The following is a 16,614-nucleotide window of genomic DNA, read 5'->3' as shown; positions in this document are numbered from 1 at the left end:
TATAGCGGTTCTCAGCCCAGCCCAGACGCAATCTCTGGGGGCTCAGAGGCTTCAGAGGTGGGCAGACGGCCCAGTGAGACAGGGTGGTAACATTCCCATGAAGGCCAACAGAGAGATGATGGTGAGTCAGGGTGCTGGCAGCATGAGGTCATGCCGTCTGAGCTAATTTCTTCCTGGTCAAAACCAACATTCCCCCATGTTGTAGAAATGGGTACGGTCTGAAAATGACACATCACTGCCTGCCAGCTTCCTAGCAAGGGGACCCAAGCTTTATAACCCAACCCTGGGCCTCTTTCAGTGGCCCTTCTCACACCATTTGTGGGGTTGATGTTGAGACAAGATGGTATATAGCTCAGGCGGGCCTCAGACTCACTATGTAGCCCAGGATGTCCTTAATTTCCTGATCTTCCCAGGTCTCCTTCCCATGTACTAGGATTATAGACAACCTCTTTAAACTTGTCATCTCCATTTCAAACTTATTGTTTTCCTGCTGTGGTAGCTTGAATGACAATAAACATCATAGACCCACAGGGAATGGTAGGATTAGGAGGCGGGGCCTTGTTGGGGGAAGGGTGTCTCTGGGGGTTAACTTTGAGGTTTCAGAAGCTCAAGCCAGGCTGATTGCTGCTCTCTCTTAGATTGTGAACTCGTTAGAGAAAGCTGTCTGGGAGGTCACAGGACTTTGCAGTCACAGACGGCAATTGAGTGTAAGAAGAGAGGAATGAATGCTTGACCTTCCTGGAGACATCTCAAGACTGACAGAATCCCCAACTTCCCCAGCTCCCCCTGGTCCTCCAGAGAGGCGGCGCCATTTTCACAGAGATGGAGTCCAGGTGCCCGCTGTTTCTTTTCCTGGTGCCTAATCCAGGGCCACTGTCCTTTTAACAATGGCCACAGCCTTGCTACTTCTCCAACACTCAAGGGAGGATGCTTCGGGCGTCCTTCATTTCTACTTCTCTATGAGAATAAGCTGTGTTAGAGCACAGCGCAAGTATCTAGAACACCATTTTCAAGTGAGAATTACGTGACAACAGTAGTTAGAACCAAGATCCAGATTTACTTTGGTGAGATTTTTTTTTTACCAATGTTTTCACTTCTATTTTCACCACCTCTCTGACCCCAAGCATGGTTCCTTTAGGCCACCATATGTAGATAATGTCCAAGTTGACATTCCAGAGCAAGACCTCTTACCACTACCAAGACTCAGAAAACACTGCCCATATAACATAAGCAATCCTCCACTTGTTTTTGTAAATAAAGTTTTATTGAAACATAACCATACCCATTAATCCAAATACTGTCCGTGAATATCTTCACAGTACAATGGAAAGAGCCAAATTATTCCAACGGGGATCACATAATCTAAAATATTTACCATCTGCTTTTTTACAGAAAAAAATAATTTGTCACCCCCTGTTGCATTAAATCTACAAGAGAGGCTCAATTTTGTTGCTCTTTTCCATGCTGAGTTTGCTGCTCAGAACCACAAATGGTTAACTAGCTCTCAGCACCATATGACAGTTTATAAATAAGACCAAAGGAATGATGTTCACTCAAATGAAATCAGCTGTACAGTAATGCCCTCTGGGCTGGACAAGTAAATGCTTGGCAAACTGCCCCTGCCTATGAAACATCCCAGCAGGAGCTAAACCCCATGGTGGGAATAAAAACAATAAAAAGAAGAAAACACCAACTTGTTAATTGTTAAATTGGATGTCAGAGAGAATATCCTTCAAAACTGCAGTAGACACCACGTTTGGGAAACATCAGATTGTGAATAAGACCGGATGTCACAGTGAGGCAAAGGGGCCTGCTCCCACTGGGAAAAGTGAATACAGAGCTAGTGCCATCTGCCACGTCCTTCGGGGAGACTCACTACCAGGTGTGTGCTCCACTGCAGCACTTTCGTCTATAGAGAGCACAGATGAATCCACGTGCACAAGCTGGCATACACGGAGACCTAGAGAGCTGTAGTAAGCATGGCTCAGTTTTCAGCCTTGGAGAAGTGACTTTGCCCAGAATCGGGGGACTGGGGGTGTAACTCCATAGGAGAGTGCTTGCCTAGCATGCACCACAAGGAAGTAAAAAGAAAAAGAATAACTGTAATCAGTGGGTAGAAGTGGTTCTTTGTTCCTTAGGTGGGTGGAGAATGATGACAAAGGGAACTAGATTAAATTATTAAATTAAGTAGAGATACTGGGATTCCTTTGGGTAGAGCTGAGTCTAAAGATGGCCAAAGAGAAGACAGGACAGTTTTTACTTCTTTCAAAAGTAACTTATTTCAAAAGAATGCTTCACAATTCCTGCTAGGTAGTGCATAGTTTCTATATTAGATGTATTTTTCTTAAGTATACCTCACAATAAACATATAACAATTTTAAAGACTTTAGACACTTACATCCTTAAAATATATTCTGCCATTTGACGGTTCACTCAACACATTATGGAAGCCCAGCAGGTTGACCCCTGAGGATGGCTTTGCAGTCAGAGAAAATCTGTGGACAGTTATTTAGCCGAAGAAAACTCTTCTTGTTGATGGACAGGTCCAGAAATTGGGCTTTAATCAAAAAATTTCATTTAGTGCCAGGAAGAAAGGGCACTGGCCTGTTTGAATGAGCAAGCCAAGTGCCGATGCAACACACTGAAGGCAAATGTCTCGAACTCAGCCATTGGTCCATCTGACAGGCAGCCTGGGGATCCACCCAGGAACAAGAGGAAGCTTGAGTCCATCTTGGCACACATGCAACATGAGAGGCAGAAATGATTCAGAGGACACAAACATGCAACTGAAGTTCACAAAACCCCCAAGTCTGCAGAGATTAAAGACTGACCTTTTCCAGAAGGTGGGGAAACATTTACAATAAACCCCAGGCCTGATTCCTTTTCTATTTTTTGGCCATATTCCCAAATCCTTAGACATATAATAAATTAACTCACAATGGTTTCAGGTTTTGAATATGCTTCAAAAACCAAGAACTGAGTTATGTGACCTTATGTGGTTTATATGTGGCCCCTGCTCTCACCTTGGCAGATAATGCAATCCCCATTCACAGACATATCACCTCACGGCATGCATTGATCACTTGTACTTCATGATAGACACAGAGAGTATGTAGGGGATTCTTAGGAGGTATCAAACTTGGGTAATGGGATTACTCAGTGACTTAAAGACCACACTTCAGACAAATAATCTTGAGTTCAAATCCAGCTCTTCAATATGGTCTAGATTTGAACAAGCTGCCTGAGCATCTCTGAATCGTTTAGCAAATTCATTCCCTAAATGGGCATCACAATACCAGCCTAGGAGTAATCAGTTTGCTTGACTTTGTAGCAAGCATACAAAAAAAATTACAATTGCTGTCATCAAGCCTATTATTGAATTTATGATTATTATTTTTGAGAACTTCTCAAGTGGTTGTAATTTCAGTCCCCACCCCGGGAGCACCTTCTCTAATTAGCTGCTCCAAAGACTTACTTTAAATTCTAAGTGTAGAACACTTGCAGCCGACGCTCTCACACCTAAACCTCTATGGGAATCTTAATCAGCTTATTCTCCGAATATCTCTTGACTGGTGGTCAGGGGAGATGTTTGTCATCAAGTAGGGAAATCCTAGTTGGCTTGGAAACCCTCCTGGGCTTCAGGGCCCAGTGCTTGAATGCTCAGCTTCCTGTATCCAGACTTCTCCTATCCCATACAGAGAAAGGCAACTTCTTGATCATAGGGGTGGGCACACCATCTTGGGGAGTCAACAAAAGACCTTAGTGATTCAGCAATAGGTGAAACCCCTTCTCAGATTCTCAAGAGTCCTGTCTGTCCAGTTAGACTCTGGACAATGTCTAAGGCCTTCCTTTCCTGCTGAGGCAAATGATGTGGGCAGGTTAAGTCCCAGTCTGGGTTTCATGTACCTGTTCATCCGTACCAGCAGATTCCTTAATATCTGAACAGACAGTCTGTGGCACACACCTGGACAAACAACCCAGTGTCCCCACTACATCAAGTTTAGCTCTTTCTTTGCTGAGTGTTGGGAAGACAGTTTCAAGGAAGCCGGTAACCAATCACACACCACACTTGCCTGGAAAATACAACTTCTGTTTTCCTGAGCTATTAATGGGTCATGCTGCTTCCTTGCCCCTTTTCTCTTTGGCGTACCACAGCCAGAGGCCAGTTGGCTGACTCTCCATCCCACGGCTGAAGATTTGGTCTCTAAGCAGACTTCGGCTAGCTCTGCCAGGCTGTGACTTTACTAGGGGGACAAAGCTGAGTTAATGCTATGCCTTTATGGTCTGTTTCTACCTGGCACCCAGCCTACAAACCCTTTGGAGCTCAGAAGCAGCCCTGTGAATGTTGGCCCTTCAAGGAGTTGATGCCTTGATTTGCTCTTACCAGGTTCAAGTTTCTATCACCCCACCCAACTTCCCGGGCTCTAGGGGCTGAGGCTAGGTTCTAGATGAAGACTAAGACCCCAATTCTGATAAACAGATGCCCCCAATCCTACAGACCCTCCTAGTTGCTCCTATTGTCAGGCTCTTGTTGCCATTAGGATGTCTCTAAATGTCCCCTTTACTATCTAGTGCTTACTGGTCCACACAGAGACCACTCACTGATGTCTTTACTGCCCCCTGAGCACACCTGCGATTGGACACATCCCTGGGGTCTCTCTGGTCCCAGTCCCAGAAAACTATACATATTCTAGGTCACTCTGTCCTTTGGGGTTGAGTCTTTCTTGACCTGACTATGTCATCCCTCCCATAAACATTTCTGTGCTGGGTACAAAACATCTAAAAGAGGGAATATGGTCCTATCCTCGCTCTCCACGAGCTCACTAGCTAGATGAGCCAGCCGAGTTGAGTGTAAAGGAAGAAAGACCTGTTGTGTGGGAAACAGAGAAGCAGACATGGCCACCTTTACAAGACACACCAGAGCTGTCCCTGTGCCCTCTTTTTGGGGGGAGTAGGGCTTCTCGAGACAAGGTTTCTCTATGTATGTCCTGGAACTCATTCTATAGATCAGGCTGGCCTCAAACTCATAGAGATCTACCTGTCTCTGCTTCCCTGGGTGCTGGGATTAAAGGTGTGTGCCACCACTGCCCAGCAGCCCTATACCTTCTTAGGCTGGGAAATGGAGGACTCTAGTTGTAGGAAATATCTTGAGACAGCAATAACGGGGACAGAAAGGACCATGGGCAGACAGCAGGCTCGCCTTGTTGGAAACCTGGTGGGAGAGGTGGCCTTAGACCTCCATGGAATGGTAAAGAATTTGGGCATCATCCCACCAGTGATGTGCAGCCATTGTGGGGACTCTGAGCAGGACAGGGGTCCGTGATGCCGTCTCACCTTCCCCACGATGGCTCTTTCTCTTCTGTCCACTTACCTACCTCGTCAGAAGCAGGGTGCCTGCCTTGTCATTAAAGCAGGGCCGCAGCAAAGCCTGCACATTCAATCATGGTGCTTCCATGCAGGAGGCTGCAGGAGCTAAGGTGATTAGATTGTGAGGAAATTGGTCGGTGAGCTGGAGTTCTGTTAGGAGCTCGCGTCGGTCCTTATTTCATTCATCTTCCCGACCAAATGGGAATCGCTCACTTGAAGCCACGCGTCCTACCACCTGCACTCCCTGCCTTCTCGCGGCCTGACCCTCTCAATTAGCTTCCTTTTCCGCTGCTCTCCACACCCGTCTCTTTCATTAGCTTTTCAATATGCCCAAGTCCTTCCCATTAAGAAGTAGCAAAATAGCAACAAGCAAAAGGCACCTCCTCCAACTGTATCTGTGTATCTTCAGCATTCACAATCAGTCCACTTGAAAGCTTTTGGTGTTCTTTTCCCTCAACTCAGCCATCATCTTCTGCTACCATCTCTCTGGTGAACTTGCCCTGAATAAGGCCAGCCATCCTTTCCTGTGGATAAACCCATGGGTGTTCCGTCTGCCTCTCTCTTGGACAGGATCCCTATATAGCCCAAGGTGGCACAGAACTCATATCAAACCACCTACCTCAGCTTTCTACATGCTGGAACTCCAGATGTGTGAGACTACAGCTGTTTCCCTGAATGTCAACTATTTGTTTGGGGGCATGATCTCACATAGTTCAGGCTGATCCAAAGTTTGCTATGTAGCTAAGGATAACCCTGAACTCATCCTCCTGCCTCTACCTCCCAAGCCCTGGGATCACAGGTGTGCATCAACATGCCTGTCTCTTCTGGGTCTTTAGCAAAACTCACCTTGCATTGACTGTCTTGGAAGCACTGAGCCTTGGGTTGGTGTTTCCTTCTCTAAAATGTGTTCCATTGGCTTCATGGTCCCCACAAGCTCCTGATTTCCCCTTAAGCCCGTGGAGATTCTGTTCCCACTCCTCTGCGAACCTTTATTTGTCAGGATGGCTATGAAACAGGCTGTGGATTCAGGCGGCATGCAAGCTCCCTTCTCTTTCCACTGTTACCTCCCAGTGCCATAAACTCTTCTGCTTCCATGATTTGACTTACTCTCCAGGCAAAGCGTGCCTCCAAGAGGCAAATCACCAGCGAGGATTTCTTAGCTGGATTGTAGATCTCTGTACCCTGTGCTTACAGGCAACTCAGATACCGTGCCTTTCTTCCTGCACGTTCTCTACCTCAGCTGATGTACCGAAACCCACCCAGGCATCTAAACAAAATCCGAGGGCTGTCATTCCCTCTCTAACTCCTGGCAGGAGGAGGCAGTCCACCTCCCCCGCTGGCCTTGCCTGTTTTGTGCTTCTTGGGTGGATTTCTTCACTCCTCCTGGCTACACATACACCCCAAGACCACTGGGATCTTCTGCCTTGATCATCAGCCTCCAGATTAACCTCTCCAAATTGGGTTCAAAACTTGTTTTTCCATTTTCCATCTGCTGGCCATTGGCTTATATAAAATGGAGGTTTCTTGCTCTAATCCACTTTCCAGGCCCGACTTCAGAGTAATATCCAGGTCCCTTAGTTTCTCATATAAGGCCTTTCATGGTGCAAACTCTGCCTGCCCCTCCAGCTACTCACAGTCAATCCTTTATTCTTCAGCCTCAAAGAACAACCTATGATCCCACAAACACAACATTTGACTTCCGAAACTTAAACTAACATGAGCTCTTCCCTCTACTGCTCACCCAGCCTCCAACTTGGCCACTCCTTCCACTCCAGTTCCAGGTGAGCCGAGCCTGTGAGATCATTGTCTTTGACTGCTCAGGACGTGGTGGCATTTCCCATGACTCTGTCCATTTCCCCATTAAGTCACTTACACAGTTGTAGTCTGCTGTGAAGTCAATGCTTGGAACTTGTTACTGCATCCGTGGCAGAAGGCCATTTCTAGCGCTACAGCAGTTGCTCACATGCAGGCAACTATGACTTCAATAAGACCAGAAGAGGCGACTTAAATTTTCTTGAGGAGATGGCAGCTTCTCTTCCAGGAGAACAGAATGGCATGGGCTCAGGAGCTTAGCTGAAGCTTGTTTGCCTATACATTTGTTTTGTTTGAGTGTTTTAATTTTTATTCCTTCTGGTGAGCAGGAGGCTGCAGCATTCTGAGTGAGGGTGTCTTCTGGGAGATTAAAGAAATCTTGGAAGGAAGAAATCGTTAGTGTAGAAGGGCTGTTAAAATACTGATGTAGGTCTGGTCTTGTGGCTCAGTTGAAAGAGGGCTTGCCTCGCATGCATGAGGTCCTGAGTTTGATTCTCAAGAAGATATACACTGAGCATGGTGGTACACAACTGTAACCCCAATTCTTGGAAGGTAGAGGCAGGGGGGTCATGAGATCAAGGTATCATAGGCTTCTAGCCAACTGGAGGCCAGCCTGGACTACACAAAGCTCTGCCTCTAGCTCCCCAAAGAGAAAATAGAGCACCAGTCATGTTCCCTTAGTCGGAGGAGCCCTGCCAGTCCCCACGGCCTAACCACAAGTTACCTTGGCAGCACACAGTCCCCAGGTTCAGGGTTCAGGACACAGTCTGGGCTCCTCTCAGGGTAGGCTGCATTCTGCCCCTGCCTCCCCTGCACTATGGATTTGCTTCTGTCATACAAGGAATGAGAAAAGCTAGTTTCTGCCTTCTGGTGCCTCTGAGCAGTGACTAACACTCAGATGTAGAAACTGCTGTGTCCCTAGCTGGAGCTCTAGGGATGCCTCTGACACCTTGTTAAGGAGTCAGACGGGGTTGAAAGGGAGTGCTTGAAACATCAAGAGACTAAAATAAAGTAGGCTGTGACTGATGACAGTTAAGAGTAATTGAGGAAGATTCCAGTGAAATACTTGGGGATTAACTTATTTTAAAGCATGCTGTCTAAGGTCATGGATGTCTAGAGGTGAAGTCACAGCTTGCTAAACCTGTTCAGTCTGAACTTATTTTAGGCACCAAAAATTCTGTGCCTTCTACAAGCCAGGTGACTTGCTAACAGAGAGTCACAAGGCAAGGACAACCTCCCCTGCGTCCTCTTTCACTTGGGAATTGCCAGGAATTTTGATGTACTTAGTTGTGACTCTCAATAGCTTGGAACCACCCAGGGCCCTTGCTAACAAGGCAAGCCCAGGGGGATGCAGAGTATCACGGGATCTCTTCCATAGGTGTGCAGAAGAGGCCCATCCATCTCTGTTCATCCCGTCACCCTTGCTCTGAGGCCTGAGCTCTACCAGAGCCCAGGTTTGTCCTCAGATCTCTTGCTGGTCTCTCAAGAGTTGTTAGTGGTGAACACAGATGCCATTGGTCTCAAACTTTGCATGATCTTAAAGCATGAGCCACACACCCTCTTCACCAGTTGGCCACCTTTCTGTGACCCCGAGGATTCCACTCTGGCACTACCTGCAGCTTTGCTAGCATCTGGGAAGATACAGACATGTCTGATTTTAGAAATGACCCCATGGCTTCTATGTGTTATGGCACAGTGACCTCAGAGCTCAGTCTTCTGTGAACTTTTCAATCTCTTTGGGTATTGGGTCCTTCGGGAATTCTGGATGGTGCCTTGTGCTGCTGGTATTGTTGCAACCTTCCTTTTACGTCATTAGCAAGGGACTTACTGTGTCCTTAGCCAGTTGGTGACAGAGCCGTTATTTTTAAAGGATGATGAAGGCTTAGGTTACCCCACAAAGAGCCACTTAGAACAGACAGAGCTACTGGGAACTCGCATTTCTTATTGAAGGGTGTAGTTTTTCTCTCTTGCACTCTGCCTCCCTAAGCCTCACAGCAGTAATCCTAGAATAGAATCCTGTGTCTCCATAGATGCTGTTCTCTCCTCTTTATCAGCCTCTATTCCTCCCTCTGAGTGTTGGAGAGAGTTGGGGGAGGGAGAGAGAGTGCAGGAGGAGGTGAGTGTCTCTAAGGCATCCCCAGCAAGCCATCTCCATTTCTGTAAGCCCTGGCCCACCTGCCATTGGCGGACCATACCTGGTCACTCTTGGTGATCTCCTGTGTTTAACCACACCCTGGGCTACCTGGCAAGGTTGCAGATTGCATCCTGTCAGCTTGGCTTTGCAACTCACAAATCACTGCATATATTTAAGTTCTGAGCATGTCACAAGATGTACTCATGAACTCAGCAGCGATGGCTGTGTACACAAGATCAAGTCAGCCAACATCCCAGCATGGTTGAGGGAGCGGCTCATAAGACCCCACCCAAATCTGAGGCGCTATTATCATTTGATGGCTACTGGGAGAAAGTCACTTTTCTTCAAGGATGTGACCACTGGTAGGTTGCTTAAGGACCAGTGGGTGGCTCTATAGCTATGTGCTTATAAGCAGCACTACTTAGACTCAGGGCTATAAAAATAAAGAGAACAAAAAAATTGGGAGGGGGATGTTGGAGGTCCCAGGAGGAGCTGGAGAAAGTGAGGGATAGATAAATAGACTCACAAAATATATTATATATATATGTATGAAATTCTCAAATAATAAATTAAAATATACTATTAAAAAAGTAGAGCTCTTGAGCCAAGAATGTGGCTCAGTTGGTAGAGTGCTTGTCCTGGGTTCCATTACCAGCAATCCCCCCCCCACAAAAATGTCTCGGTAGGATGATGGGGAGACAGCACGTGCAATCCAGAAGGATGGGCTCTCGCTGCAGTAAGCATCCTCCCAAGGGTTTGCTTAGAGAGTTGAGAAGGAAGTCCCCTAAACTCAGTGTACTGAGACACCTCTCTACGGAAGGCTCTGCCTGTCAGGCTCTCCTATCACTTTATACCAAAAAGAGTGAGGCTCATGCCTCTCTTTCAGGGAGCCTCAGGAACCCCAGCAACTATCACTTCCTAAGCCAGTGTCTTCACACAGAACACCGTGAATTCCCAGGGAGGAAGGTTAAGATAGTGCCACGGCTTCCACAGTGTGGTCCCTGGGCCAGCAGCATCAGCACCACTTGTAAGATGTTCAAGTTCTAGGACCCACTCGAAGACCACCACATGGAGGCTCTGTAACTTGTGATTACTCTCCCCACAGGTGATGTCAAGCCACACTTGGGTGTGACATCCCACTGGGGCAAAGGTGAGGAGTGGGGGGTCATATGTCCAAGTTAAAATGCTGACTCCGTTGATTTTGTTCCTGAGGTTCTGAGTCTGGAAGTGGGAAAAAGGCAGGACCTGCTGGGACTTCACACATTTATACTGTGGAAGAGAACTCAGTATGTAAAGCAAAATATGTTAAAGGCAAAAGAGTGCCTTTCTTGACGGCTGGCTAATGACGCTCCGCAGTCCCCTTCCTACTTCTTGCTCTCGATTGGTCTGGGGGTGACATTTCCTGGACACAGGAAGGGCATCTGCAGGGCAGGCTGAAGTTGTGGAGTGCTTGTTCATGTCAGTGTCGCTGAGAACTGTGCCTCCTTTCTGGTCTGCGTGGATCCCTCCTGTTCTCGTCTGTGTGCTCTGTGTTCTCTTTGTCCTTTCTGGGAACTTACAGTAACAGCAAATGAAGAGTTTGACACGATCTTTATGTTAACCCTGCTTGACCCCAGCAAGAAGGGAGGATGGCAATGGCAGTGCCAGAGAAGAGACTCTGGTAAGAAATGCTGCCAAAGAGAGCAAATTTAAACCCACTCTTGTGAAAACCGAGAACAGATCGGTCATGTCGCTTAGGCTTGGAAGACACTCATGGACTGAGTCTTTGGGGATAATTACTAAACTGGGCTTGTAATTGTTAATCAACTAACCAGGGGAGATTTTGTCTTCTACCTTCCTGGCTGAACTGGAGCCCTCTAAAGACCACATGGAATTCTGCGGACAGGTGCTCTCTCTCCCCAGCTTCTCCCATCCTCCTGGGCTCAACTTTACAACCACACTTTAAGGTAAGCTCGCCTGGGTTGTAGCTGCATCTTCAAGCTATGAGACACTTTGAGGGAGGTTCCTGCTGGTCTGCAGCCTGTAACTCAAAGCCAGAAAGCCCCTGTGACAGTTTTAATTGCAAACTTCGAACAACCTAGCATCTCCAGGGATGGGAGTCTCAATAAGGTTTGCCTAGGTCAGGTTGGTTTGTGGGTATGTCCAAGGGGAATTGCCTTGATTATGTTAATTGACGTGGGAAGACTCCGCCTACTGTAGGCAGCACCATTCACCAGGCAGAGGATATCCTGGACTGTAAAAAGCAGAAAGGGTACTGAGCACAAGTGAGAAGGCGTTCGTTTAGTTCCTCTCTGCTCTCACCTGTGGATGTGATGCAGCGTGACTACCTGCTTCAGGTTCCTGATGCTTTGACTTACCTGCAATAATGGATTATCACCTGGAATTGTGAATCAAATAAACTTTTCCCCCTTGGGCTGCTTTTTGCCATGGTATTTTATCACAGCAACAGAAACGAAACTAGGACACTCCCAGATCAGTTACCTAAGCCTCGAGGAAAAGGCTCATGCCGTCTTAAATATGTATTAAATTTGGAGCCAAGGTTCCTGCTAAGTCCACACCTTCCCTAGCTGCGTGTTTGCAGGCATAGCAATAGCAAGCAGTCTAAAGTTTGGACATCAGCTTCTTAGTTTAGTGTGGGAGCTAAGTCGGGGTCCAGGGACATACACTCTGACAACATCTTACATAAACCCAGACATGCTTCTGCTCTTTTTAATTAGACAGATAAAATTAGGAAGGAGATTAAGGTAAAAGGAGAAATTAAAAATATTCAAATGTTAGGTGGAATTTACAAAAGTGAATCAAACAATGAACAATGAGGTACAAGAAGGAATGCAAAGAGAAACACGGACACGACAGAAACATTCCTTGGCTGTCACACGGCTTCAGCCAGTCCACAGGCCAGGCAAGAAAGAACTCTCCCTTGCCGTCCCTAATATCGCTGGTTCCAGGGCTGTGGAAGAACCTTCTCCAGAAATCCTCGCCTTCTCCTCCTCTTCAGATCTTATTAATAATAACTCTTCAGTCAGCATCATTCCAGAATGGCCCACACTGCATCCAATTCAAACCACTCACCTGTTTCCTGTCTTAATTTGCAAACTCTTCAGAGACTACTTTCTTTTTTTAAAATTTTCCTTTCAATTGAGTTCCCCGCCCCCCTCTTTTCTCTCTTCTCATTGAGCCAAGCGGCCAGTGGGCCTAAGCAGAAAGCCAGGCCAACAGCTTGTTCCAGCCCCCTGAGGCCTCCCAGGGCCAAAACTTTCCCAATTCTTTTTTCTTGTTTGCATCTGTCACGAACAAGCACAGTCGTTTTATAACGCAGACACACAGACGTGTGCGCTTGCACACGGAAACAGGTTTTTCTATTATTATTTCCAATTTGTGGTTTCTTTTTTTTCCTTTTTGCAGAAAATGCAAACAAAAGAAAAACAAGGTTTTCAATTGAAGGTACATCTCTTCTTCAATATGAAGACATTAATTGAATTGGTTGGATCCCCATGCAGTAGTGGTCAGCAAAGTCCTTTGGCAACTGACAGACGACATCTGGAGACTCAGGAGCTGGGTTTTATTTGAAGAAGCTTCCCTACAAGAGTCATGAGCAAAGGGAAATGGATGTGGGGGAGGACTCTCAGGGAGGAGCACAAAAGGAGAAAAGAAAAGAACATCATTGGTGAGGGAGAAGATGGAACAGCCGAGGCTTGCTTCTCATCCCTCCACCTCCTTCCCTTCTTCCCGAAGACAGGAAACTCCAGTCCCCCTTGGATAGGAACTGAGTTCATCTTGGTTCCCAATGCATATGGTTTCGGCTTCACTTCTGTTAAACATCACCTTTCTATCTTTATTATTACGTGTTTGGTTTCCCACGGCATCTACGTGCTTCTGCTGCGGAGAAACGACAATCGCCCGTGAGCAATGGGTCCAGTTCATTCTTCACAGATGAAAAGTTGTTTCCCAGCCAAAAAAGCTGATCTTCCTTGCACATTCCACAGTGGTCAACCTCTGGTTTCCCTTTGACCCTTTGACCCTGGTCCTTTTCCTTCCTCTCCTCCCCTAGGAATGCAAGTGTTCTCATGCCATTACCGATGGTGACTGGCTCATCTGGACCCTCATTGAATGGATGCTGCTCAGAATCTTCTTCTGATGGCCTGCCAAGGTGACCCCTATTCTCAGGAGGTCTCTAGAAGGGCAAAGAAGTCAGTGTTAGAGTTAGGGCAGCCTTTCCACAGCTCAAACTTATCACCAAAGGTATGCTCCTGACAATACAGTGGCCAGAAAAAGGTGCTAACCATCCCAGAATCTTAAGTGAAATAAACCCAAGTATTTAGCAGTAACATAACTATATATTTTCTTTTACTTTGTCTTTGTGTGAATGTGTTTGAGTATCTAGTGGGGGGGTGTGTGCACATATATGTACATGTATATGGAGGCCAGAGGCCAGCCTTGAGTGTTATTCTTAGTTGTCATCCACCTCGTTTTGTGTGTTTGTTTTTATGAGCTTGTCTCTCACTGACTGATTTGGGGCATGCCAATTATGACAGTGTGGATGGCCAGGGAGCCTAAGAGATCTTCCTGCCTCACCTCCCCAGGCCTAGGATTGCAAGTGACTGCCACCTCACCCAGCTTCTCCTACAGTGATCCTGGAGATGAAACTCAGGTCTTCATGATCACCCAGCAAGCACACTACTGACTGAGCTATCCAACCCCAGTACCCAGTTATAATACTATCCCGCTCAAATACATGTTCTCTGTGCATCCCTCCTGCCCCCTCCCCACACAGTCTGCATGAGCTATGCCTTATTCTTCACCCATGGATCCAGAAGCATCCCTTTCTTAGTGGCCATGACCCTCAGGTGGACTGGAATTTTCCTCTTCTCTGTGGCTGACTCTCCAAGCGCACACTCTATGGGACTTTGGTTATTTCGTGGAGCTTCCTGCCTAAATTAGTGAACACCCACTGTGACTGAAAAGCTATGGGGCTTGCCTGGTCTTCTGATGTTTCCCCCTGAGCTTCCAATCTCTCACTCTGTTTGAATTTTAATGCCATGCATTTTTAAGAAGGGTGATCTTAAAATAACTTTAGAATATCTGCCCAAGTAGGAATCCAAAGAATATGTCTGGGACAGAAGCTCAGATTGGGTTCATCTGTGAGCTGGGAGAAGTCATGTGGAAAAGTTCATGGCTTAAGTCTGACCTCGAGGAGACCCACGCATCTTTCCTTAGCTGCCCAAGTGCACACTATGTGCTATATACCATCCTATCTAAACCTGCAGGGATGAGGTTCTCAGTCATCGAGAAACTGCATTCACAGATAGGTAAGTTAAACAGCAGCCAGGTTTTCTGAGCAGGCGATGGGCCAAACGCATGCTTGTTAGTGTACGCCATTCCATTTGTCTTTCTGCAAACCAGTGACACGGGCACTATTCTTACACATGCATTTACAGACGAGACAAGTGTCATCCAAAGAAGTAAAGCACTAACTATCACATAGCAGGCAAGCAGTGAGAGAAGCAGAATTCAAATACAGCAGCGCCTGGTTCCCGGCCTCCCTCACAGGCCTTTCCAACTCCCCTATGCTACCGCTTATTTCTTCCAAGCTTCCTGACCCTGGCACAGGCAGGCATTTTTGGATACTTCACACTCCAGCAGACCCGGGGCTGGGTCTGTAACCACAATGTCTTGGCACTTATGCCTCCCTCCACAACCCTGTGAGCTGTAGTCCATCTCTCTAAGGCTGCAGCCACTTGAGATAGGCAAATTGCCCGTGTCTTTTACAGCGAGTACTTTGGGGAAGCATGCTTGAATTCTGAATTCACAAATTGCCCCACCATCTATTTTATCGAGTTGCTCATTTCCTTTTTTTTTTCTCCTCCGTCTTTCATCTCTCAAGAAACAAACTGAATTGCTCCAGTACTGTGTGGCTGTGTTTTACTTTGAACTAAATCCCTTAATTTTCAGTTTGACTTTCCTTTTAATCCTCTCCTTGTTCCTTTTTTTTTCTGCGACTTTCCCCAGACTGAAGGAACAGCTTTATTTGACTCATTCTATTATGGAGGGGAGGAGGGGAAAATATGTCAAAAAGAAAATTGTAGTCAGCTGAGAGGGAGCAAAGCAGAGTGAGTCTAATGCCACGAATGCCCACCTCTTGGTCCTCTGATCACCCAGGAGCATCCCTCTGAGCTCTTCAGGGTGGGAAGGCTCGTTCTTTTTAACTTTATTTCTTTGAGTTTTGTGCCCACCCATTGGCAATCATTCAAAATGTGTAGGGCTGTCCTTTTTAATTATTTTTATTTTTATTTATCTATTTTATTTTAGGGGTCACCAGAAAATGGACCTTTATCAAGCATACGCTGCGATTCAGTAGATTCAAATGGAGATGCACATTCAATCCACCCTCTGGAGAAAACCCTGACTCCATCATTCATGAGAAGAATAAACCTTGCAGTGGTAAAGCCTGACTCCAGGCATGGGCTGCACATAGTCAGGGTCCATTTGCACTGAAGTAAAGCTAAGAATGGGTCTCGAATCTCCTCTCCCAGGTGCAGCCACTGGCCTGGTCATAAGAAAACCCCAGCGTCCAGCACTGTGCCTAAGATATGACAGGTGACCAGTTACCATGTGTCAGTTGCCTGCTGGACTGATGGGTCCTCTGCCATAGCAGATGTGTATCCCAGGCCTCCAGAATTCACTCTGATGCATCAGTATGTACTGGGGCTCAGGGTTTGTGTGTGTCTGTGTGTGTGTGTGTGTGTGTGTGTGTGTGTGTGTGTGCGTGTGTGTGTGTATGTAAGAAAGAATTGATTTCCTGGCTTAGATCATTTGAACTTCATTGAATACAGAAGGCAAAAGCAAAATGTGAGCCTGGTCCTTCCTGTGTTTCTTCCCAATGTTTGTTGTACGTCAGAATTCACCTGGGGACATTGAAATCCCCTAAGCCATGCGTTCTGCTCTTACCACATAGCAATTAATCAGAAGGCTGCAGGTGGCATCAGTACTTTGGTCTTCTGTAGCCCAGGCTGGCCTTGAACTTGATACGGTAAGTAAAGATAACCTTGAATTTCTGGCTCCCTTTTCTCTACCTCCCAAGTGCTGGGATTACAGACATGTGCCATCATCCCCAGTTTACACAGAGCTGGAGGTTGAATCCAGGCTTCAGGTATGTTAGGTGAGCACCCTGCTAGCTGAGTCTCATCCCCAGGTACAGGCTTCTGAACTTCTTAAAGATTCCCAGACTATTCCAGTGGGCAGCAAAAGCTGAGCCCTCTTTTGGTCTTTAGAGGGGAAAAGTGTGTGTCAGGGAGAGGGAG

The 16,614-nt window shown here is 46.6% G+C and overlaps 1 protein-coding gene across 1 annotated transcript in view; it reads right to left on the bottom strand.

Moving 5' to 3' along the window:
• Positions 1 to 11,991: 11,991 nt before the first annotated feature.
• Ephb1 (EPH receptor B1) overlaps positions 11,992 to 16,614 on the bottom strand; it is a 445,475-nt gene continuing 440,852 nt past the window's right edge. Inside the window, exon 16 of the mRNA XM_026789586.1 lies at positions 11,992 to 13,487. Within this exon, the coding sequence (XP_026645387.1) occupies positions 13,379 to 13,487 (109 nt within the window). The 3' untranslated portion in view covers positions 11,992 to 13,378. The remainder of the gene's footprint in view (positions 13,488 to 16,614) is intronic.

The sequence above is a fragment of the Microtus ochrogaster genome, unplaced genomic scaffold (genome assembly GCF_000317375.1).
Source record: "Microtus ochrogaster isolate Prairie Vole_2 unplaced genomic scaffold, MicOch1.0 UNK24, whole genome shotgun sequence".
Lineage (NCBI taxonomy): Eukaryota > Metazoa > Chordata > Mammalia > Rodentia > Cricetidae > Microtus > Microtus ochrogaster.
The sequence above is the reverse complement of the archived record's forward strand: the minus strand, read 5'-3'. Positions and strand labels throughout refer to the sequence as shown.